General features: G+C 44.0%; 1 protein-coding gene across 2 annotated transcripts in view; it reads left to right on the top strand.

Annotated features, from left to right (window-relative positions):
- The first annotated feature begins 14,700 nt into the window (after window positions 1-14,700).
- The window catches only part of LOC311017364 (metabotropic glutamate receptor 7-like), a 60,948-nt gene continuing 50,463 nt past the window's right edge, over window positions 14,701-25,185 (top strand). The window contains exon 1 of one of the 2 annotated variants that reach the window (XM_084015638.1): window positions 14,701-16,185. In XM_084015638.1, the coding sequence (XP_083871764.1) occupies window positions 15,694-16,185 (492 nt within the window). In that variant the 5' untranslated portion in view covers window positions 14,701-15,693. The remainder of the gene's footprint in view (window positions 16,186-25,185) is intronic. The other variant, XM_084015637.1, reaches the window with a different exon arrangement.

Here is a 25,185-nt window from a genome sequence, read left to right as displayed (position 1 = left end):
TGTGTGACTTCACCGGGACTATGCCCACTTCTTAAATACAGTCTATAGAAAGGAATGATGTCAACTGTTGGCCTGCGGGGAGAAACTGTTACTGAACCAATTTTAATATACCTGGAAAACCAAACCAAAACGTATGACTACATAGACGGCTATTGTTTTACCTTGTGTAGCCGAGGTTTATGTTATGCCTGTACTTTGTGAAGGTAATAAAATAATAAAACATGCTCCGTAGTAGACGCGGGACAATATGAATATTTCATGTCACATTATCCTGGCCAAAATAATTCCTCTAACCGAGGAATAGCTTCTCCATTCTCAGGTTGCTTCAGGTTAGTTGTATTTATTTATTTATTTGTTTAAATCCCCACACACATACACTGGAACACTGCACACAAGAGGGAACTTCAGGTCATTCAGTGAGAGGCAGAGCAACAAAATGGCTTTGTGGCAACAATGGTGGATGACAGACTTTAGAGATCATGTTTGTGTTGGTTGAACAAGTGTAGTAATGAATTATCGGCTTTATACTTGCAAAGGTTTTATTGCGCTTGCTTACAATTACAAGCATTGTTGTCATCAAGTCGAGTAACCGTTAATCTCCACTTTCTCCACTGCGGACTCTGTGTGTGTGTGTGTGTGTGTGTGTCTGTGTGTGTGTGTGTGTGTGTGTGTCTGTGTGTGTGTGTGGAGCTCCTCCACAGAGCAGGGGAGAGGCTTCAGCGTGATAATAAATACACTGGTCTTTAGCCCCGGGGCCCATTTAATGCCAGGTTTTGCTGACCATCCCTGAATAAAATGATTTTTATTATTCAGCAGGTTTTAGGCAGTCTTTTGTGATGTGTTCATCGTACGTGTTCATATCGCAATGACCATTAAACATGTCATCTATAAAGTATATATATGTCAGTGCTAATGCTGCCTGTGTTGGACGTCCACTCCAGGCCCTGGGAGATGGTGGATCCCAGGAGCCGGAACACTGTCCTGTAGTCGTTTAATCCTGTAATAGAGGCTTTTTGGGGGACTGGGATTTTGGAGCACCGTTGGTCTGTTGAAGATCTGTGTGAAGAAGGGGGGCCACTGGTCAGCACCATAGACTGTATAAAACAAGTGGACATAGTCATCATGACTTCATCCATTGATTTGTCGACTACGGTTTTGAAGCCTCGAGTTTGGCATTTTGGCCATCGCCATCTTGGAATTGTTACAACCAAAGCATTCACTGCTTTATGATTAATTTTACTTTAAATGGGACCATGATTAACCTAATAAACATTGTGCTGTATTGAAGAAAACTTGAAGATTGAGACCACAAAGTCAATGACTGAGATAATGATTAATTGTATTCATAACAAATAATGAAGTAGAGTAATTTTCTTACAGACTTCCTTGGAGATTTATTTTTCCAATCAGAGGAGTCGCCCCCTGATGGCCAGTAGAGAGAATGCAGATTTAAGGCGCTTAAGAGTTGGCTTAACTTTTCAGAACCGGAAGTTTTAGGAAGAAGACAGACACCATCTGGGGCCCGGTGCATTCCTGATGTTCTGTTGATAAACATCCTCTTCACAGATCCTCATTGCAGGTGGGGGTCAGTGGGGAGCGGTGAGGGGGCTCAGTGGGGAGGGGTGAGGGGGGCACTGGGGGTTCGGGTGGTTGTTTGATGTCGATGTGGGTGAGGGATGTTAATCAAACCTGCAGTAAAAAAACATTCAGGTCAGTTGTTGGGTTTCCACAGTGGGGGCCGAGAGGATGTTTTCCTGTAGCTGGAGATGTTCTGCAGGCCTCTCCACAAAGACGCAGGCTCGTTGGCGGAAAACCTGCTTTTCAGCTTCTTAGAGGAGCCCCGCTTTGCTACTCTATGTATTTTCTCAGTGGGTTTCTCACCTGGTTGTTCAGGATCCTGCCCCCACTGCTGTACACAACCTCTTCCTGGATTTCCAATTTAACTGTAAACCAGGATTTATTGTTGCCGTGCAGGCGGTTTTAGTCTGCACACAGGTCAGGTCTGGATGAACCAGACGGTTATCAGAGATTCCCAAAGCTGCCTCGGGGACCGAGCGATAGGCATCCTTTAATATTGTGTGGGAATGGTTACACCCGGGGGGCCACTTAATGTTACCGGCATTTTCTACAGCTCATGACTGAGGTTTGCTCTGTTGAAGTCCCCTGCAGGGAATATGTCATTAATACTGCACATGGTCATGAGTCAATTTATGGGTCACCACGTCTGCCGCTAAATATTCACTATGATAAGACATTTTGAAGTTGTAATGTGAATGCATTCATTATAATTTGAAGGTTTTGTTCCAGTAAGTGGTCAATTGGTCCATTGATGTGTCCTTGTGAATTAATTTAAAGGGAGCTAAAATGACAAAGAAAGTAGTTTTGTAATATTAGTATAAAATTGGGGCACTAGGACCCAGAAGAGATTCTATCAGTCAGTCTGAAGGTGCAATCACACCGTTACTCGCACGAGTTTGACCACAACATCGTTTGTTCTTTTTGCATATTCGCCTCATTCGTGTCCCGTCATTCTTCTAACTCGTGTCTTTTCGCATATAATTGCGTCTTTACGTGCATATTTGCGTCTATTCTAAAAAATTCATATTTTGTGTGAACACATCTTAAGTTATGCTCCAAGAGGTATAGGCGAAACTCATAACCCTCACCTACACTACGGTGAACTTTTGGAATTCGTCCATTCGGCATAAACTAATTAGTTGGTGCCTTAATTCAGAGTGCGAAATTTCAGGGGAAAAAATCACGTAGCTTTGTCACCGCAGAATATTTGCGTTCTGTATAAAAGAACTTATGGCAAAAACAAAAGTTAGAAAAATCTGATATTGACGGAAAAATTAATCGCATGAAAAAACCGCCTCTCGGTGTTTAAAAGCATTCGTGCACGAGCCAGAGGAGTCTTTCGCAGCACACACTGCATATAAAGGCAGGAAAACAACCCTTACAGGCTGCTACAGTTCATCACGATGACAATCACAGACTCGCATAATAAATCTCACATACACCTATGGGTAATTTAAAGTCATTACTTGTCCTGTTTTGCATGTGTTTGGAGTGTGGGAGGAAAGCCTCAAGAGAAGGCAAAGAAATAATGTGTGATGTTATTAGGTGACAGTGGCTCAGATATGGCTCAGGCACTTTTTAGACATTATAAACACCACATTTAAACTGTTTGGTAGAGCTGGGTTATTTAAAATTATACTTACATCACTAATAAGTCCACTGTACAATAGATAATAGCATCTAGCTCTCACTCCTCTTTTCCCACGTTATGGGAAAACAGCTCTGTGAGAGTAAACCATGTTTACTTGTTATATTTTCAGTCATTTTCTTACTCACTCTCAGTGACATTTTCAATACAGGACTTTTACTCACAAAAGAGTGTTTCTATAATGGCAGAAGACATTTCATGGAGCCCACACTGTCACTAACTGCACTCTCTGAATAAACATCAAATATTTGGGGGGAAAAAGATTTCAGAGAAAGCAGACAGAGTGGCTACAGTATGCATTTAAAGCATATATCCAGGCTGTCAAAATGACTCGGAAGTGAAAACAGGTTAAAAAGATGAAGATGGAAGCTGAAGCCAGAGATCACAGTGTAAAAATGAACCACCACATCACCTGGTGACGGAAGACGATGAAATTAATGAACAATACTGTTCCTGTAAAGCCGAGTCTTATTCATCCGTCAAAATGATTAAAAATCAAAAGCAGCAAGTTTACACATTCAGTGCATCTTAGACGTGGCATGGTTGGTGATTCTGTGTTCAGGGGGCGGGTCAGATGTAGAATACATCCCCCTCCACTATTAACACGATCTAGCAGTAGAACAAAGCCACTTGCCTCCAGGGAAATATGTCTATGAATATTTGTTCCTGCAGTGTCATTTCAAGCCCCATATTATTATTTTTTTTATTGCATTTGTAGTCGTAGATTCTCAGCAGGACAGAATACCCTCCTCCACCTCCTTCACTGCAAACAAAACACTTTAACTCACAGTCAGATCTGTTGTTACTGATGGTCTGGAGTGGCCACTTTAAGACGAGGACAGAAGTAAGATACCGAAGCCTGAGTACGACACAAATGGCCGTCCTTTCCAAGAGTAATGAGGGTTTCTATGGCTTTTTACCTGTATCAATGCCTGTGTGTATTTTACAGAATTATGCTCATTATTCACTATTTGGTGCTGAACTCTGTTCCGCTTCAACTCACTCCTTGGTAATATAAGCTTTTTTATAGAGTGCATCTATTATCTGTAATCTGATAAAGATTTAGCAGCAGTGTATGGCTGCTCCGCTCCAGCCTCCTTTGTGGGCAGTAAAGCCGACACTCAGACAAGTGAGTCATGTTGGAAGTGACAGCAGATATTTATCACTGCCACTGTTTATGGCGCAGCCTGCATGAACACTTTTTTCCTTTTTTCTTTTTTTTTCTTTTTTTCCCCCCGTCAATCTGAAGGCCTGAGCCGAAGAGTTAAGCACTAATAAGACAGCTTCAGTGTTCATCTCTCACAGTGCCCTTCTCTCTGTCAGATGAAGGAAGAGATCTGAATGCGTCCTGCAGAGCCTCCCGAGTGATCGCTGGCTAGGAATAAAGCCTATTGCTTAAATTTGTAAGAATAACCACCGCCGACTAACTGTCTAGATGTGCTGTAGTAGTCAATTTTTGCCCCATCAATGTTTGAATGTGTAAAAATTCGAAAACAGTTTAGGTTTTTCTTCATGTACACAGAGTGGAGGCAACTGGGTCGCTGCTGCTGGATGCTGGCAAGCACTCACTTTTCAAAATAAGGACTTGCTCCCGTATCAGCATGCCCCCCCCCCCCCCCCCTTCTCCCTCAGAAAACATGATGAATTATTAAATAATAAATGGTAGAAGCAAGGAAAATGTCATCAGTGCCTCAACATGATTTTTCCTGAAATAATGAAGGAGGAAAATATAATCCAGTATTCAGTTTGAACAACTTGTTCTGCGTTTGAACGCTTAAACATCCACTAACCGATTTCTTTTTATCCATGTTTGTGCTTGGATTTTATAGGCAAGATTAATAAAAGATAATGTTGTTTACCTGAACTCTCCGCGCGAAGAGCGTTGCATTCAGGGCAAGGCTGCATGCTAAGCATGCCTCTTGAACAGGTTTAAAAAAAAAAACACACACACACACTGAAAAAAACATTTGCAAAATGAACCGCACAGAAAATGACTGACCCCCGATGGGAATGGATTTCTATTTGCTATGGTCTCAGTCTGCGATCATGATATACCCACATCCCTGCAGCGACGCTGTGATTGTTGAGGTCGTCTCCTAATGGTTTGCTGTTTACTTTCGCTGCTCTTTCAAAATCACTTGTATCACCTTCACGTTTTCTAAAAGCATCCGGAGAGTGAACAGGGGATGATGGTTCCTTTGCTGGACCTGCCATCTCCCTCATGCACCGTCGTGTCTCTGAGGCTTTCATCAATTACGTCCTCTAGGCTCAATCTACCAGCATGTTTCCACTTGCAAATGAATGGAATTCTGTATTATTCAGCGATGGCTCCTGATGGCCCCTAAAGTCTGACAAGATGGGCTCATGTCTGATGCTTTCCTGCACTCTAGACGAGCTCCAACACAAAAAGGGGCTGACTCTGGCCACGCTGGTCATTTTATCTGTTCTCCTCGTTTCCTGCTCCTTGCATTAGCCTGCCCTCTGGGGTTTCTTTTGGCACATTAAAACAGATTTGGGTTAATAATTGATGCTGCGATTTATGGACTCTAGTGCCTGAGGTTCAATTGTAAGCCTCCACTTAAAAGGAAAGCATGCCTCTCATTCCAGCCTTTGCCTCAGAGTGCTGTGATTTATAACTTCAGTTTGATGGTGTGCAATTTATTGTTTAGGAGCCTGTTGAAGAAAAGGACCCGATGTATCATTTTTCATAGAACAGCTTTTTTGATGTGATTATGTTTGAGTTTCGGATTTCTCCACACATCAAGTCAAGACAATGAAGGAAAAAAAATATCGATCTATGCACCGGGAGCAGTAAATCTATTTGTATTTGTGCAGTGCTGAGCTCCTGGGTCTCATCTTTGATTAAGAAACTGCCTGAAATGAATGTTCAATCCCGCGACTGGTCTGGACTTTACGAGAAAAAGATCTATAGGATGTTGATCAATAGAATTACATAATTGATTGAAGAAAGTGTGATGCTTGTTGAGACATTAAGCTTGGCTTTCATCAAAATTTGAAGGAGGTTGTCAAGAAATGATGTCTCATAATATTTTCCTGTGAAAGCCTTTCCTCCTACACGAATGTAGACGTGAGACTGATATATTAGAGTCAAATAGTTGATAAAGCAGGGTTTGCTTGGGGCTACCTGACAGGTCGCTACTGCAGCCTCACTACCACACTACCATTGTAATTAGCAACTAAGATGAATTTCACACTAAGCTGCAAAGTTGACCTTGAATAATATTCAATATTCGTTTTGATATATTGCTTCTCTGATATATTGTAGTCCACAAATCAATGGGTTACGACTACGAGCACAGTCTGCGGTCCAAGGATTTCATTCAGATCCCCAAAGGGCTGGGGCTGATGTAGTTGATTGAATGACACATGAACAGGCACAAAAATGTCAATCATCAACATATTGCACATGTAGTGGAGGGAGGAGTTGCTCTGTGCATCCAATGACAAGCGCATCCAATGAGCTCGCATTCAGCGTGGACTCCATTATTTCCTCCTATATTTCCACACAGTGCAGCCTAAAAAGACAGTATAGACCTACATACATAAGGCTACTATTTTGTTCAAATGCACTGTTTATTTCTCCAATCTTCCCACTACTGTGGGTTGAGGGAGAAAGCGAGCCCTCTGACAGCTCCTAGATGCCCCTAGCAGCAGGATCAGCCCCTTGGAGAGCTCCGCAAGCTTAATCCTGACAATTGTGCTACTATAATGCATTCGGCTGACTGTTTTACGGGTCGGGGTCTCGTAACGAGTTGGGTGGATGCCGGTGCTAGAAATCCCTGACTAGCACATTAATACAGGACACAGCTCGGCCCATTGCAAAAAAAAATGTTTATAGCATAAATGTCACGTTTACGCACGTATTCCGGAAGCGTAAATAAACAATTCAGTTCAGGTTGCAGTTACGTGAGAAACGGCTGCGAAGAAGCCATGCAGACAGCTGGCTGCCCAAATTAAATTGAAAGCGTATCTACGGATAGACGTGCGAGTAATATAACACTTCAAGACACGCATCATCATTGTCTAGACCTCTGGTCAAGCTTCATCAGCAGGTCTAAATGTTGTCATATCCTTTTTGTTTATGACAAAATACTCGCATGACATTGACGTTCCATCATATGCAGTTGTGTGTTTACTGTGTTGAGTGCTAGTTGGCAAATGAAAGCATGCTTACCTGCTCAACTCAGATGGCAAACATGTAAACATGATCTGCTAAATATCCACCTGGAGCCCTCATTCACTAATATGTGCATAGAAATGTTCTTAGTTTGTGCAAAAAATAAGCAATTACCCTTGTATTCATGATGTGTGCACCGGCCAATTTTGTTCTTACTACCGTGAAAATGTTAGTGAATCGGAGTCATTCATAATCAGCATACCGCCACGCCCCCATTGTTACGGCTGCCTAGAGGTTTATCATTAAGAAAGCAGCGAAGTATGGGCCCTAAATAAATAAACTACTGAAGAAATCAAGACAATATTGCCCAAGTAGGAAGGAAGTGTTTCCGTAGCCGTGACAATGATAGAATAAAGAGCAGCGAGGCGGTAAATGTTGTGTCCCCTGAGATGTGGACAGCCCAGCTAAAAAAAGAAATGGTTTGGTATTAAAGTTAAGGCGGAAAAAAAAAGAAAAAAGGACAAGGACCCACCTGATCTATCAGCGCAAGATCCGAAATGTGTCACAATTAACGGACTAACGTTAATAAGTGGGTTGTGTGCAGCAAATGAGGGTCAAAGTGATGACATCCAGCTCAGATTTATGGATATGGTAATTTTCTCAGTGGTGGCCACCCCATGTCTAATCATATGCTTTTATGCAAATTAAGTTCAACTGAAGGTCAGCCAACTAATTTTTTCAGCAGCAGGATTTCAGTAAAACACAGAGCCAGGTGAGCAGACTCAGTTGCAGGGTAATTTCAACCTGATGACATACCGTAGAAAGACCGAGCCGTATGGGATACAATTTAAGAGCACCTTGGCACCAGAAGGATTTTGCATATTAAGCATGACAACTTCCTTTTGTGAAAAAACAACTTCAAAAAATTGAGCAAAAAAGAATCAGGGTGAGAATTTTTTTTCCATTTCTAGTGTTTCACAAAGACTATAATTCCCTTCCCCTTTTTCAAGGAAATTAATAAGGGAGATGAGGATTCATTCCCAACAGAGCAGAATATAAAGCAGGAAGAAGCATTAAGAAATACACCTGGTTTCAATCCCCTGAAAAGAGGGATTTAAACCATTTCCAGCTCCATTTTAATTTCCTGTTTATTTCGTTCTCTGGAGCTTTGGGAACTCTGAAAGGATTTAAATGCCCTTCAGTCTCCATGTCTTTTCCCCATTGCCTTTGATTTATAGATTTGATTTTCAGCTTGAAAGCAAAGAGAAAAAATGAGAAATTCCAAAAAGGGGGGAAAATACACACCGTAACGACATGGGGGAGCTTAAAGCAAGCTGAAAGGTGGAGGAAATGGTAGGGATATAAAACGGCCATTGCCAGCTCCACGGATGAAATATGAGGAATTGTCGAAAACCATGTAACAAAACGTGATATGTAGCAAATGAACTGGGCTTTATTCAATCCCCGAGCAGCCGTAAGGAGCCCCATTCTGCTCTGTCTGCATTGTGCTGTGCCCCTGTGTCGACAGGACTCGCTTCCACGCAGCACTGCTGTGCACCCATTAAATGCTACAATTCACCACCATTCCTACCTCCAAACTCTGTAAACACGGTGTGCTCCCTGTAACTCCCTTACACTTTTGAGTTGAGATTCCTCACAGGGGTCAGTTAGGGATCGGCACCCTGATTTGACCGAGCCTCCACAGTGCATTGAAAAACAAGCCATGGCTATTGTAACCCAGCTGGTATGAATATATGCATTTCCTCACCTCGGCTCTCTCTCTACATATATATATTCGAGAGATCAGCTGGGATGACTGGAAAAAGTCACCCAGTGTTGCAGCCCCCGGGGGGGAAAGGCAGCTTTTGTGACCAACAGTTCCAGCCTCAGTGCTCCTTTGGGACCACTGGACCATGGGGAGCCCAAAGGGAGTCAGACCATGGCTGAGAGACGGGAGGGATGCTGGGGAACCGCGGAAGCACCGAGCTCACTGAACAGATGAACCCAGGGGATTACTGTCAGCCTGCACGCTCCTCAGGCTTGCACATTGTCAGAGTGAGGAGCGGTTTAACTTGAACCTCTTTTAATTGAGTACGGCCTCCAGCTAAAGGAGGTGACGCACAGTGTATGAGGCGGCGGCCATAAGCGTAGATGGCTCTTAAGCATAAACGCAGTGATTTATTGTCCCACCTTCTGTGATAGCTATGTGCGGCAATTTGTAACGGCGTTAATTTCTACCTAATGAGTGAGAGAGATTAATTCATGTGCATGATGAATTGCACAGCGGCGAGCAGTCAGGCCAAACAAATTCTTGTTAAAGTGTGCGTGTGTGTGTGTGCACCTTTTTTTGTGAATGCTTTTTAAAGTCTGGTAACGGCTGCAGGGGCACTTATCTGAAATAAGTAGGCCTGCCCTCCGACGCGGTCCTCGCTAGCAGCTCCATATGGTAATGAGCTGTGTAAGATGAAGAAAATATATTATTTGCAATACAAACAGCACCGCAGTTAATTCAGGCAGCATAGGCATAATCCACTCCAACACTTTCAACACTTTCCAGCTGTGAAGATGGTGTGAGAAATGAGAGAATGAGCTCATTTGTGTTGCACTGATACCGTGAGCATTTTAGAAAGAAGAAAAAAAAAAAGACATACTTTTGATGAAAGACTCGTGCGATGCAAATGCATCACTGTGGTGGTACGAGGCCAGCTGGCGGTCGGGCTGGGCGATAATTCAATGTGATAATTTATCATCCTTCAGGGGAATCATATTGAGATATTGTGATACACAATTACATCGTCTAAGTGGATAATAACAAACGCAACTCAAGTTCCTCAGAAAATCTGATTCATCTGGTGACATTTTTCTTTCATTTGAAACTATTATCGGAATTTTGCACTGACGTTCTTAATTAAACGAGAAAATACTTTTTAATAAAGACAAATATTCATTTGTCAAGAATTGGCTTTAAAGTGTGGTCATTTAATTTATTGAATGACGAGAAGTCATGCGGTCAAGATTTTGGCCGTATCGCACAGCTGCCAGAACACGGAAGTGAAAGGAATAATGAACTAGAAGGCGGGCCTGCCAAAGTGAAAGGGCTAATGAGGTCATGATGTCCATCTGTCGTAGGCCCGTGTGCAGTGTCTCCTTGTTAGCGTCCTCATTAACATGAAGATTGTTTTAATCTGCCCCAAATTGGTCAGTTTAAAACACTTCGGCGTGCCTCATCGCGAGTGCGGAGCTTGGAGATCTTTGGAACCGGCGTCTGAACTGGAACAAAATGCCCAGATTGCTGGACGGTGGTCGCCGCGGAGACGGGAATCAATTCAAAACCAGAACAAACCACTGTTTGACTAAAAATGGTAATCACAGATCAAAACACTTCAGCTGCACACATTGTACTAAGAAAATGTCCCGATGTTTATCACAGTGCAGGTTTTTATTATCTTTTTGTTCCTCCTGAGTCTCTGGTTTGTTGTGTGAGTGGACACAAAAGATGAATCGTGACAGAATGATTCACCCCTTTACTTGAGAAGGCATGAAAATAGTAACTTTAATGTAAGTAGAAAGTATTTTTAAATCATTCGTACCTGATTCATTCATCCCTTGTTTCTTGGTAACTGCTATAGAGCGGTGCAGTAATGAGTCCCAAAACACAGGAATGAGTCAGAAGTTTTTCACTCCCAGTTCTCTCATCGTGAAGTCAATGTTTTTTTTTATTTGTCTGTGCTGAACACAAGCTAAAGAGATTTAAATGTTCTGTTTTATATATAATACGGCGGTAACTGCAGCACTTGTGAATTTTGAAGCTTTTATACATCTCGAGGCTGCTAACAACTGCTAAATGAGACTAGTAACCGCTAATCCGCCTTTACAGCCGCGTGTAAACTCGCGCTCATGCGACCGCAGTTTAACTCATTTATTGCCCATTGCTTTTTACTTGTGCTCGTAGCATTCAGGCTTCAAAAACCATAAAAGTGGTGTTCATTTTGTAAAGATTTAATTTTCTGCAATCATCCAAAAATCCCATCGGCTTTTCGTCGAGGGAACCGGTTCAATGCTGCGGGCTTGAACTACAAATACACACCTTCCCCTCTGCTGTATTCTATTATAAGTTACCGACTAAACAATTATTTGCAGTGGAAACATACATTATTTATCGGGGATAATACGCCATTGTTGTATTTGTTTCCTTTTTGTTTTGGCAGATGAATAATGGACACTTGTGATAAAAGATGGCACGCGGGTCCAGAGCCGCTCCGAAGGTCGGCTAATTACCGGGCGCCAGGCGAGAGGCATTTGCTATCGCAATCAAATTTGTGGCTGAAGGCCTCCTGGCTAACTAACACAGCTGCACCCACTTATCACATAAGTCCAGTGGACCATGAGGTTAAGCCATCAAAACAAAAGCCCAGTCACCCACTAATAGGGCTTCTGGAAGATTCCAGGACTGTGTGGTTGGGAGGGCAGCACCTATGGGTCCATTAATGTCATATACCTCTGATCATTAGCCAGACGGGGCTTCCAGACAGGAGCGCATACTTTTAACATCCGAGGGTTAATATTCCTTTGGCTTCCCCTTTTTCCTCTCCTGCTCGTCTCATGTGCCACATCATCAGCACACTCATCGTCACATCGCAGGCGGGTTTGAAAAGTAGCCCGGGGAGAAACAAAACCTCCCGTCACCAAGCCAGCCAGGTTATGTATTCCGGTGGCCACTTGTGCATTATCTGTCTATCTTTCACATTTCAGAGTGCGAATGGGGGTGCCGAGCTCACGGCTGCAACTTTACAGAGACATAATTAGAAGGGAGCTGGTATGACAGATGGATTACAATCATAATTGAGAGCGTGGAGAGTCTATCGTCCTAGCTGCAGTGCACCTGCTTTGTCTTTGGCACAAACAGCAGAAGAGGTAGAATTTGTCTTCCCATGCAGCGCGCCTGTAGAATTACAATTCATTTTCCCGCCGTCGTCGTCGTCGTCCCCCCTCCTCAGAGCCGCTGATATTCTGCTTACATTGACGGAGAAAAGTGTAGATAACCTGATTTTATTATTCCGAAGCAGATGGTGCAAAATGACAGATGACCTTCCCGTGGCTAATCTAACATTGCCCCCACATTGATCTAACATTAACACCTCACCCTTCACAGAATATGCATGACTCCGAACGGGCCTGCTGGCCTGCTTGCTTCCGAACAAATCACCCCGACACGCAATTACCTCCCGAGCCGGAGTTATTTCTTTCCCGTTGATGCGACGACCCTTTCATTCCAGTCTGGGAATTAAACTGGTTTCCAGGTTAATTAATTTGACAGACCCCATTGTGCCTCGTGTCAACCCCCCCCCACCCCATCCCCACAAGAAGCCTCATTGCCTCTTGTCCTGAAGGTTGACTTTTTATTGTTCTTTTAGTCTTCTTTTCTTGAGAAGAGCACAAAGTGCCGTCCCTGTAATTGACTTGAAGAAGACTGCATCAAACAGACGCGTTATTGAATGCTTGAAACAAAAGCTCTCGTCTCTCAAAGGAGCTGGTAATTCATCTAGCGGGATGCATTGAAATGTTGTGTGGCCATGGCATGCGTTCGGTCAGCCATGTGCTCAGCCTCTTCCAGGATACATTCACATACCTCCTCGCTCGTTGCTTCCTACTTCATCCCACGATCAAATTGAAATGGAATTTATGTGTGTGTGTGTGTGTGTGTGTGTTCATGCGAGTTTCTGTGTGGGAAAATGAGGAAGGAGAAGGAGTGAAGATCCGAACCAAAGTGTAATCTCAGACTAAATCACAGAGTCTCCCCCCGGGGGAACGACCCCTCTTCCTGGGGTTAGTCAGTGAATTAAATCGTGGTGAGGGCCCCATTTTTCAAATGTAACCTTTCCGTTGACAGCGTAAGTGGGAGTCTGGCGCTCACCGCAGAGTCCGAGCGGTGGAATTAGTGCGGTGCGTAGCGACACCAGTCTCTCAGGGTGTCATTTGTAGGGACTGTTGCTGCATTTTCTCCAGACCTGCCTGCCTGTCTCCCTGCGCTCACAGCGGAGGAGGCCATCTGCCTCCCTCCCGTCTCACATCCCTCATTTCTCTCCTCAGCATTCTCTTCCCAGCAGTTCCCACACACAGTATCTTTAGTGTATTTTTGGTGCAGCCTCATGAATTTTGGCCTTGACGTGCAGTCTGCGCTCCCAAACCCACACTGACATGCTTGGAGTTGGGACATGCACGATCTGCCCGTTGAAAGATATTCGTAGGAAAATGGTTGCGGCTGATGGCAATAAACACGCCACACGGCAGGATTAGACTCGAATTAATCTCTATTCAAATTAATTAATTAGAAATTTGTCCATCCAAGCCTTTAATGTCAATAGGACATGTTTCAATTAGTGCTACATCGCCTTTTCTAATCTTTTAATTGAACAGAAACGAATGGAACGGACATGTTCGGAAAATGGGATGCCTCATAATATAATTTTCCCGATAAAGCCACTCTCGGAGGCTGTTTGTTACTCGATGATCAAGCAACTTAACTGACTCATCCCATAATCCGTTTCCTGTTTGACTGTTTCCCAGGGTGCCTGCTGTGATTCCTTAACAACAGCATGCCTGTGGATGCTATTGTTGGACGCGTGACGGGCGGCGGGTTTGGAAGCGGTCAGTTTCCAGAACGAAGGCGTACGCATGAATTATGTATCCAAGTTCTCAGTCGGCACCTTTCCTCAAACTCGACTAACATATTTCTTTTTTTATACGAGATTTGAATTAACAAACTACCTTTTTACCGTTTTAATATATTTTTTTAATTCATTCCACAAATTGCCAAGTGCAGTCCCTGGCTATTGCATGCCCACTGACTGCAAATGATCATAATCTGCTTGTGTGTAAAAGCACCATCTGTGCAATTAAGTAGTTTGGTGATGGTGTTTGGTTGGGAGGATGTGAGGGTTCCTCTCTCCTAAAGGTGTGGTTAATTCTCTCCAGTCCTGTGTGCCAGCGTGACGCGCGCGGGGCGTGCGCGATCACGGCGCACAGGATGAATTTCTTCTGAAGAAGGGTTGCCTGGGAGACCAGCCTGGACCCCTCCAAACGTGTATGTTCTCTCTCTCTCCCCCTCCCTCCCTCCTCGGCTTTAAATGTGCATCAGTAATGAATCCAAAACTATTTCAGGAAAGGCACTTTTGAGTCGGCGGGTGAAGCTCTGCTCTGTTTTCATGCCACAGATCTCCGTTTCAAGCCCGCCACCGTCAACATCAAAAGAAAAGAGGGAAAACACTGAGAGTTTGGCGTGTGCGTGTGCGTTTGATGGGGATCACGGAGGGAGGGGAGGTGAAGAGGGAAAGCGATTATGAATGCGCACCGAGAGGCACTCGGAGGAACAATTGCCTCACCATTCATGTCCATGAGTGCGTTCGTTCGCTTTGTTTACCTTGAAGACAACTTCCTGAAATCGTTGCCCATGAAGTGATCCTTTTTTTTTTCTTTCTTTTTTTTTTTTCTCCCTCGCCATGCAGCCGAATGACGTCTCGCACGGAAAGGGGGCTGAGAACTCCGCGCGCACAGTGAATCCCTCGCTGTGACTCATTCATTTTGTATAAATGCGAGCGGGTTGGGTTGACCGAGAAAGAGACGCGCGGCTTTAATTAGCTGAGGGTTTTTTCCCCCCCTTCTTCTTCTTCTTAGTCCTCCGCTCAGCGTACGCACATTTCAGCGCTCGTTCTCTTTTCTTTCTTTGGGAGGGAGCCTGTGGAGAGGATGATATGCACCCCTGGGAGACAGACACCACAGCGGACCGAGCCATCCCTGCGCTCCCGTGGAGTTGGTCTGAGCAAGAAGAATGTCACCCACTTCTGCCGGCCCTAACATCTAAGTATTGCTTTTGATAGATAATCCTCTAAAACCCCACTTGGTGTTTCTGTGTGTGTGCTTGTGGCTGCTATCGCTGCTTGTGAAGATCCTCGGCGACGGCTTCGTTGTCTTTCGCGCTTTGGATTCCGCGTAAATGAACAGAATTAGGCCAGCTCATCTGCGCCGGGTGATCATCTTCTATCAGTAATATTTTTTCCGGCTAATGGATGTTGCGTCTCTCTCCGAGGGAACCGAATTGCCGCCAGGAGCCTCACTATTCAACAAGCTGCACCGCTCACTCCGGGCTGCAAAGCGATGGGCGCAGTTTGTCTGAGCCCTCTCCCGCGTCTCGGCTCTTCAGCCCAGCTTGTTGAATCTCCTCCTCGCTGACAATTATGGATTCGTATTAACTAACTTCTTCGCCTTTCCCCCCCCCGGTTCTCTCTCTTTTCGGTGGATTTCGGACTCCATCTTTCCTAAAAGTTGAACCATGGCGCGTCCTGGTTTGCGCGCTCTGTGGAGAGCGTTTTGGCTCATGAGGACTGTGGTGGATTTCGCGCTCCCTCAGGAGACTTATGCGCCCCATTCAATACGGACCGACGGGCTCCTGACCCTCGGCGGACTGTTCCCGGTGCACGCCAGAGGGGCCGACGGGACGCCCTGCGGGGACCTCAAGAAGGAGAACGGCGTCCAGCGGCTCGAGGCCATGATGTACGCGTTGGACCAGATCAACCAGGACGAGCAACTCTTGCCCAACATCACGCTCGGCGCCCGGGTGCTGGACACTTGTTCGAGGGACACCTACGCGCTGGAGCAATCTTTAACTTTCGTGCAAGCCCTGATCACGAAGGACACGTCCGACGTGAGATGCACCAATGGGGAGCCGCCGGTGTTCGTCAAGCCCGAAAAAGTGGTGGGAGTCATCGGAGCCTCGGCGAGCTCAGTATCGATTATGGTCGCCAACATCCTACGCCTCTTTCAGGCAAGTCTTTTGAGTGTGTGCGTTAGTTTTCTGTGGCTTTTCCTTCAGGGATGCATGCGGTGGAGCCTCTGCTTCCCACCCAGTAACGATGAGAAACAGGGATGACATAAGTAGCAACCACAAAGACAAAAGCCTGATCTCACAGGGTAATAAAACTAATGCTATTAACAAAAATAAATATGCTACATCCAGTACATCCATTAAAAAAAAAGCACGTTATGACTAATTTCATCCGTTTGAAAATGCAGTGATTTGGATTTTTTTTGTTGTTGTCATTTTATTCTCCTCCACCACACACTGTGAATGAGACAGCTGACTGTGCTGTTGCTTGTCCCCGGTGGTGCTGAAAGAACAGCTCCCGTCTGTTCCAGTCTCCCCTCCGGAGTCTGAATGAGTGGGCACTGACAGCCTGACACAATCACACCCAAGCTCAACAGCCCCCTCCAGAGAATAACGGGCCCGCTTCATGTGATTGCACATGATTATATGAACCTCTTGTAGGGTGAGACTGCAGGCATTTTTTTTTATGAATTGTTGTGAGCCCTGATTTATGTCGGTAGTTTATCAACAGCCCACCCCCTTCCCCCCCCCCTTGCTTTGAATTGAGTTTGTTCCAAACTCTTTTTTTTCCGCACTAATTGAGCTCAATGGCTGCGAGTAAATGACATGAATTTGCACATCTCTGTCCTTGTTGGCGGAAAGACGACTGATGATGTTTGCCCACTGCCGGTGCTGCAGTGGAATGGGGGGGGGGGGGGGGGGGGTGGGGGGCAAACGCAGCAGGGCACCAATACAGCAGATGAATTATTAAAAATGCATCTCTGTAGCAAAATGGCTAATTACTTGAAATACCACGTGGATGCAAATGTGCAGACTTCTAGGCAGTGAGGGTCGTCAGAGCTGCAGTGTGTCGTGCTTATGATTTGTGGTTGCAGATTGTAACTCACAGTCTTGTCATCTTGTGTTTTGTTTCAGTTAAATTAGACAAACGGCCCTGGCTCTAAGTAGCTGTTTAACTGCAAGTGTAAGACCATCAAAGTACTTAACATGCTTTTAGCCCCCCACTTCCTTTTTCGTTTCTCACACACACACTTACACATGCAACACTCTATTTTTTCGTTGTTTTTTTACAGCAGTTCAGCCTCTGGGGCTTTTTTGCCTCCATTGGCTGGACGATCAGATGCACGGTTCCATCCGCAACCTTCAGCCTGCCTTTGCCTATTATTTACTCTGTGTAGGCTGAGTAAACAAATACACATTTTATTATTCAAGTTGGTAAAAACCCTCCAGTGATGCTTGGAAGCATCCTCAATACACTTATTTGTTGCATAGTGCAAGGGTTGCAACACTCTTTCCCCCCACATGCAAGCTGTGTAGCATTATGTAAGCATTTGGGAAATTCAAAGGGTTTGTGGGGGGAGAGAAATTATTTCATAATTCCCTCTCCTCTCCTTCTCATACCAGGTTTACCAGCAAGTGTAAAGCGGTGGAGTCCAATGTGCAATGTTGCACTGTAGCTCCAACACGAAGCTCTGTCCGACACCCTGTATTTCTTCTCGTTTCCCTGAAGCGTTGCCAGGAAGGCGGCGTTAACCACCACAGTCACATCTGCACACGATAAATCCAGCCCGGACCTGTTTGCCCTGCAGCACCCTTTTATTTATTTCTATGGTACCAGTGGTGGCGATGATAGCACTGATAATAAACGATGATGAATTAAATGTGAGGCCACATGATACTGTATAATCAATACTTACCAGAAATGAGATCTCCCAGCCCATCCACCCTCATTAGCTTTACAGCTTTTTGATTAGTGCGTGGCAGCCATTACACGTTTCTGAGATTGTTTGCAACTGCAATCCATCAGGTATCAAACGAGTCCCTGCAAAGGCATGGGAAGCGTGATGCACCACCTGTTCAGTTATGATTAATGAAGAGACACAGATTGTTTCCTGAGATATAAGAGCACGTGTTTAATTTCTTGTCAATTTCAATGATATTGGATTGTGGGACTCGGTCCATATCCAAGCAATCTAATTGCCTTTGAAGTCAAATCTTAACACTTTGAGCATTAGGTCAATGACCTCTCCCCGAGCACTCCTTTGAGCCCCTTTGTTCTCAGTGGATATCATCAGGTCTCACCCCTGCGATAAATGAATCATCAGGGCAGCTAAATAGTGATTGTAGATTTTATTGCCATACACTAAATATCATGGCTGTCTATTCAGGACATGAGTAGCTGCTGAACTGTTAATGCTGGGAAATTGACATCGGGGATAGATTTTTCTGAGGACCTGGGAGGGTTGATCAATACTGTTGCCATGGTGAGGCCGATTTGCCGCTAAGATGTTTTTATTTCGCTCCCTTTCATGCTGTGTTGGAAATGAGCGGCAACAATGCCACAGGAGGGAGAAGAAAAATCAATCAGCCAAACTTTTGAATTGTTACCAGGAGCTATGACTTTGTGTGCGCCTCCTTTTCTTTGAGAAATCATCCAGTCCGTGCTGTCGAGCTCGTGAGCAGCCAGTCATTCTCGGGGAGGACAACACTGTAGTCGAAATGACCGTTCAACTCTGTCCGTTGGAAAGGCCTGGCCTCTTAAATGAATCACGAAATGGATTTTTTCCCCCCAGATGACATTTACATCAGGGAGTGCAGCTCACGATTCTCTGTCACATCTCCTCAAAAAGCGATGCAAAACTTTGTATTGAATGCAGGTGAACTCTGTCTTGTCCTCCTGTCTAGGGAAGCGGCCCCTTCAGACTAGCTGTCTAAGTGAGGCATTGACATCGCCCGCTCTCATAGCCCTGACAGGCTTCAGTCGGCTTTTTATCTCTCCTTTTTTTTTTCACAGAATCATCGGCGTGATTGATTTGAAGGAGATTGAAGCCTTGCAGTGTGATCTATTCAGCTGACAGTGGTAAAGGCAGACGCCAAAGGAATGTAAAGGCCACGCGTGTGTTACGTAACAATAAGCCCTCCAAGTGACACGGAACGGGCAGAGGTTAATTATGTCTGTTTTCCTGAATGTCGTGGGCATTTGTACGTTGAGGCATGCAGTTAGTCACAACGCTAGCACTGATTTGAGCCCAGGAGATGGGCACCATGTGATTAGACACACACAAACATTATATATATGCACACAAAGTTCCATTACCATCACTGCCATTGCTGAAGGAATGAAAACACAACTGTCTCATGGATATTTAATGATCAACACCAGTGGTTGTGGCTCTTGTATTTTCTCCCCATCGCTCGCTAATTGGCTTTTATTCGGTGTGACACAAAGACCCGACTCTGTACATTATAACAAGCATGTGGAAACGCAGATAACACAGAAAGTAAATTCACTTTCTCATCCAACTTTGACGCTTCTATCCAAACCAAGGTTCAGCCTCTTGGTTAATACATAACTAAACTTGTGCGAGAGCTATATTATATGTATTATTAAATTTAGTTCTTTCTTGATTTATTTTCTCAACGACCGTATGTAGCTAAGAGAGCAGTCGGGCAGGCTAAAAGTTATGACAATATATTTATATAGGAATGGAAAAAGATAAGGTGAGACAGGCTCAGAGGGATTTACCTAGTGAGAGAAAATTGAAAACTTGGCTGAATATGGACGATGTTAATAAACTGTCAAACCTCCAACATCCATTCCTCTCCGGAGTCGTGAAATATTCATAATACAACTAGAGAATTACTGAATATTACAAAATGAGTCTGTCTGGCTTTCTAAGGGGTTTTGATGTAAGCTTGATTTCGCCCCAATCCTCAAACGGTAGACAAACTGTACAATTAAATCGATCGTTTTCATGCAGCAGGCACACGCAGCACTAAGTGGGTAGCAATAAGCTGGGCCAAAAAAAAATACCTGCGCAGTTCTATCTCGCTCCCAATTTCCTTTTTATTCTACACGGACACGACATCAAGTAAGAGCGAGGTTTTGAGCTGCCTGTATTTCTAGATGAACATGTGTCCTGCCAGATGTGGACTCAATGATTGCACCGAACCTCCTGTGAAAATCCCATAAACGTGACATTAAAAGTACAGCACCTGAGGCCCAGAGGGAGGCCATTTGTGTCTGAAACATCGCCACATCCGTGTGGAATAAAAGAATAATTGGTAACAAGATCGCACTGTGTGGGTGTTTTTTAGTTTGTCTCACTGTTTTCATGGAAAACACTAAAACAACAGAGTAAATACCAAACTCTCCTTTTACTTCAACATAAAGACTTTTATTGTCACACAATATCACATAACTCAAATGACATATTTGTGCTGGTTTTGTAGAACAATTGGTTTAGTGGATCAAAATGATACAAAGACACAGACATCATGTATCCCCTACATGAAAAGGAGACAAAACATTATCATATTATACAATACTCACAAAGACATACTGTGTAGTGATGAGCCTCCTGAATTTGCACCCAAAATGCTGTCGGAACTTACATTTCTTTATTGCCAACGCAGCCTACATGGTTCTCGATTGGAAAAGAGGCAAAAAAAAAAAAATGACAAGACAAACGGGACATAGTGGACCTAGTAGATTTGTACAGAATTAAGATCACAGATGACCTCCATAGACCCTTTAAGTCCGGTCCCCCAGAGTGCAGATTGGCCAATCATAGCGTAGCATCAGCCATCCCTGACAAGTATCGTGCAGTATTTCTCCACACTTTTCATAGTAAATAACCTTCTGTATATAATGTACATAGCCCATTGCTTCTCTATATCTTTATTAATCTAAATCCTCTTGTCTTTTGTCTGTCTATTTTTTTACACCAGTATTTTATTGTTTTTATTGTGTCGTTTTTTATTGCTTGTACATCTCTTGCTACCGTGACAAGTGAATTTCCCCGATGTGGGATCAATAAAGTCTATCGTATCGTATCGTATCTCTCATGCCATCGACTTAGAACTGGTCGTAGTTAAACGTTGTGTAAAAGTGATGCTCGCCAGCCAGAGAGGTTGGAAGTTGATGTACGTTTCTACTTAAAGACCTCTGGAACAGGTTTGCACATTAGCAGAATACGTGAGCACATCATTAACTAGTGCTAACACTAGCTAATGAAGGTGTACTGAACCTATAGATGTGTTGCTTTTGCTTTTTAATGATTTTAACACTGACTTAAGACCAACCCGGCTTAAACGGTTCACTTTTAAACTCCATCTTTATCATCTTAAAATGTTTTCGCTGCTGAATCAGTTTGATATCGTAAGCAATAATGAGAAGATGACGTAAAGAGTCATGAAATGATAATAATATAATATGCAGGGAGTGCAGTTAGTGACAGTAGGGTTCCATGGTAGCTCTGACAGCTTGATGGAGAAGCAGCAGGGGGCGGGGCTTAGGAAAGGGCTAATTGTTATACATTACTAGAGGTCCCCAGTTAATGACTTCCATGTGAATGAGGCCATTGTGACCATCAATGTAATGTTGTTTTAGGGGAGTCTAAAGGGTTAATATTGTGCCTACAATATTGGTGAAATAAGTATGTCATGTTGAGTATGTGTGTTGAAAAAAGGAAGGAAGGCAAGGAAACTTAAAAGATAAATGTATAAATTAAAGTAGAGCACTAAGGGACTTTGAATGAATGTGTTGTACTTTTATTATTCCCGTGGATATACTTAATACATTATCTATAGTCCGGTGATTTCATTTACGGTCCTTGGGATTCAGAGCCCTGCCGCTTTTCAATCCAGCCCTTTAATTGGATGCTGACTTATGGCCCGATCACAGCAGAATTGGCAAGATGAAATTTATTCTCACGTTGCAGCTAAAAAGCAGGTGGGACAGGAAATAATGCGGGCAGAGTTACCAATCATAAGCTGCAGTTGTTAGCATGGCAACGGGGTAAGAGCAGCATTCTGCAATTTGAAAGAAATACACTTTTTAATAGATTTTTTTTTTAATACTCTCCCCGCCACACTACCGTTGTACTTCTACTAATGGACCTTCTTCTTGCTGCTTGTGTTCTTTAGGCATGGCGTTGTAGAAACAAGGATGCAAACAATCAATATGTGCTGAAGGAGAGGTCAATCCCTCCTGCCCTTTCAAATTGGCTGCAGGCCGTTGAGATCCACTGTCACGCAGGTCAGAGTTCAATCAGATTGAACTCTGCGCGACGTGAACAAGGCGGGATCAATCTGTGACAAGAAGCGAACGTGTCCCCCGCCCCTCCTCCGCGTCACCGGAATGATCGGGGGTGAATTCCGGTGCGAAACGCGGCGGTGAAACTGTGATGCAGATGAATGCACAAAGTGAGGTGATGTGGTTGGACTGAATGGCAGCAGTGCTCTGAGTCTGAGCGCTACCATTAAGCCACAACGTGCATAGATTTGATGTTGGCATTGGGATGAAATGCAGACACAGACACACAAAACAAAACAGACATTTTTGTATTGAGATTTTTGCAAAACAGTGTTTGTTTTCAGAGCAAGACCTGCACTGCAGGAAAATTCAGACCTGCAAAGACAATAATTAAACTGTTGACCACAAGGAGTGGTTGCATGAGACGCACAGATTTTTCAAATTCCCATCCTTTTGGCCTTTTCGGGACGAGCAGCGTCGTGAGGCAATCCTGTAGCGCCGCTGTTCAGTGATGCGGGTATATATCTACACACACAAACACAACGCAGTGTGAGCAGCTGATGCAATATTAATAGAATGAATAAAATATCCTTGTATCAAACAAGTTGTCAATGCGCCTGACACGAGGTCATCAGGTCAGCAGCCGACCACGGGAGAATATGAGAAACCATGCACTCCCGATATTAAGGTCTTGGCTATTCCCGCGGGGGGAGGGGAGGGGGGTGCACACTTTATTATTCAGCGACATAATTGTACGCTATATGAATAAATGTTTTTCAATGGAAACACAGCTGGTGCGTTCTTGTTCCATTTGTTTTGAGACGCATTCCAGTTTGTGTTGGGATTGCACTTTAATTATTTCATTATCTTTAATGGGATGCCATCCCTCATTTATACGAGGCTCTGACTTGACTATTGCAGCAGTTTGACTCTCCAGCCTGACTATTACCCCCGTTTTCTCCCAAATGGCTGGGAGGCGAGAGGGGCGAGAGAGGGCACCTGCTTTAAAGCTTAGCTCCGCTCACATTGAGGTCACACCCAGTGTTCCTTCAAAACTTATCATCGGTATGACTGTATAATGCGACAAGAATAGCACTCTTAGACTTTGTTGGAAGTTTTCTGCACTTTATCTGTCGAGCAGAAGGAGGCAGAGAAGAGGAAACCCCATTACGTCCGATCCTTTTACGGGGATGAGTGGAGAAGCTTGAGGAGGTCTCTGCTGGCTGCTGGTCCGGCTTCTCACTCATCTATCCAAAAAGGACAAATGTCCCTGTTGCTTCGGCTGAAAAAGATCCGGTGTGGGCTTGAAAGGCATTATAACAAGGCGAACTGTAGTTTTAGTAGTTCTGAGCCTGAATTACAGTCACTCTGCAGTCGCACACGTCTGCGCTGTATGACTAAATAACACACCAGGCTGTTTTCATGGTAGAATACTTCATACGAGCACCAAACGTTTGCATTGATAAGGATATTGCCTTTAAATATGATTTGTTTTTACTAGGCAAAATTCCTCCCCTCGCTGTTCCTCAAATCCTGCAAAATGAGTTAAGTGAGTTTGCTAAAAGGCCACCTTTAATGCTGCCTGTGATTGTGTCTTCAAAAAGAGGAACGCTGTTGTTGAGGTCTTTGGTCTGTTCTCTGTTTTATCGCTTCCTCAACACTTTCCCCACCCAGCTCTCAAAGCACATTGCGCATTAAAAATTATATTGCAGGCTAATCCTCTGGATCTACTTGTCAGGGAGAATCCCCTCGCAGCATATAAATATCGTTGCATTTTTATGAAAAAGGGGAGAAAAAAGAACAACAGGACGAAGAATCATAGTAGTGGCTTTGTGAGGCTTTGCTTAGACACAGGGATACCTTGAGCCAGCATGCTAACATGCTAACGCAGTGGCACTTTCATGCTCATCCAGTCAATAGCTGTTGAGAAATTTCTCTCTCAAATCCGCAAATGTCAACCCTAGATGAAAAATCAGGATCAGTCGATTCATCCTCTGGGGAAGATATTTCAGCCCAAAGCGGTCGACCAAAAGACAGACTTTGCTGTGAATTCCTGGCAAAATTAAAGTTAGAGCTCCCCTGGCTTCTCTAATGTGACGTATTTAATTTTAACTTTGTGCAGTGAACTGTTACAACTGAACAAATTAGACCTCCACCGCATTATTTAGGACAAATAAAAACGTCTGTCCGTATTGCTCTGTTGGATACTTAACTCTTCAAATGGTGAAGTGTTGTTTTATATGACCGGTCGGCTAGTCGCCCAATGTCTTTATTGATTAGATGATTTTTTTTGTAAACTCCTGAGAGCAGGATGAGTCATGAAACATATGAATCTGTTTTCCAGAAGAGAAAAGAAAGGAATATAAACAACTGATTCAGATATTTTAGACATGTATTTGACATTATTCAGAGAAAATGGACATACATTTATAATAAATGATAATAGGGATGCAGGATTTCAACTGACAATGTGTATTTTTTCATTTCACTGGCTCTGCAAAACCACATCACTAGCATGGCTTCTAAACAACAGCTTCATATTCAAGCTCGTGTGTGGATGATGCACTTCACACAGCCGAGGGCCACATGTATGCAAAAAGACTAATGCGGCCAAACTTTTAAATGTGCAGCGAATTTAGATGGGGGCGGAGGTGCCCTGTTCACATGGCGGTCCCGAGAGGCTGGTGGCACGAGGCTCCGCTTAGACTACATGCCCATGTGAGAGCTCTAATGTAGACAGGCATGCCACTGAAGAGCAGTGACAAGTAGGCAGGGAATCACTGCACGCCACCAGGAGCTGCGAGAGAGGGAAGAGAAAACACAATGGTCCCTCTTCTACAGTGTTTGTATTTTTCTCAGCTACATCTACTGCTGTCGAGTCAAGCAGACACAATCATTTTTAC

This window comes from Eutrigla gurnardus (assembly GCF_963514095.1).
Source record: "Eutrigla gurnardus genome assembly, chromosome: 8".
In the NCBI taxonomy this organism is placed as follows: Eukaryota; Metazoa; Chordata; class Actinopteri; order Perciformes; family Triglidae; genus Eutrigla; species Eutrigla gurnardus.
The sequence above is the reverse complement of the archived record's forward strand: the minus strand, read 5'-3'. Positions and strand labels throughout refer to the sequence as shown.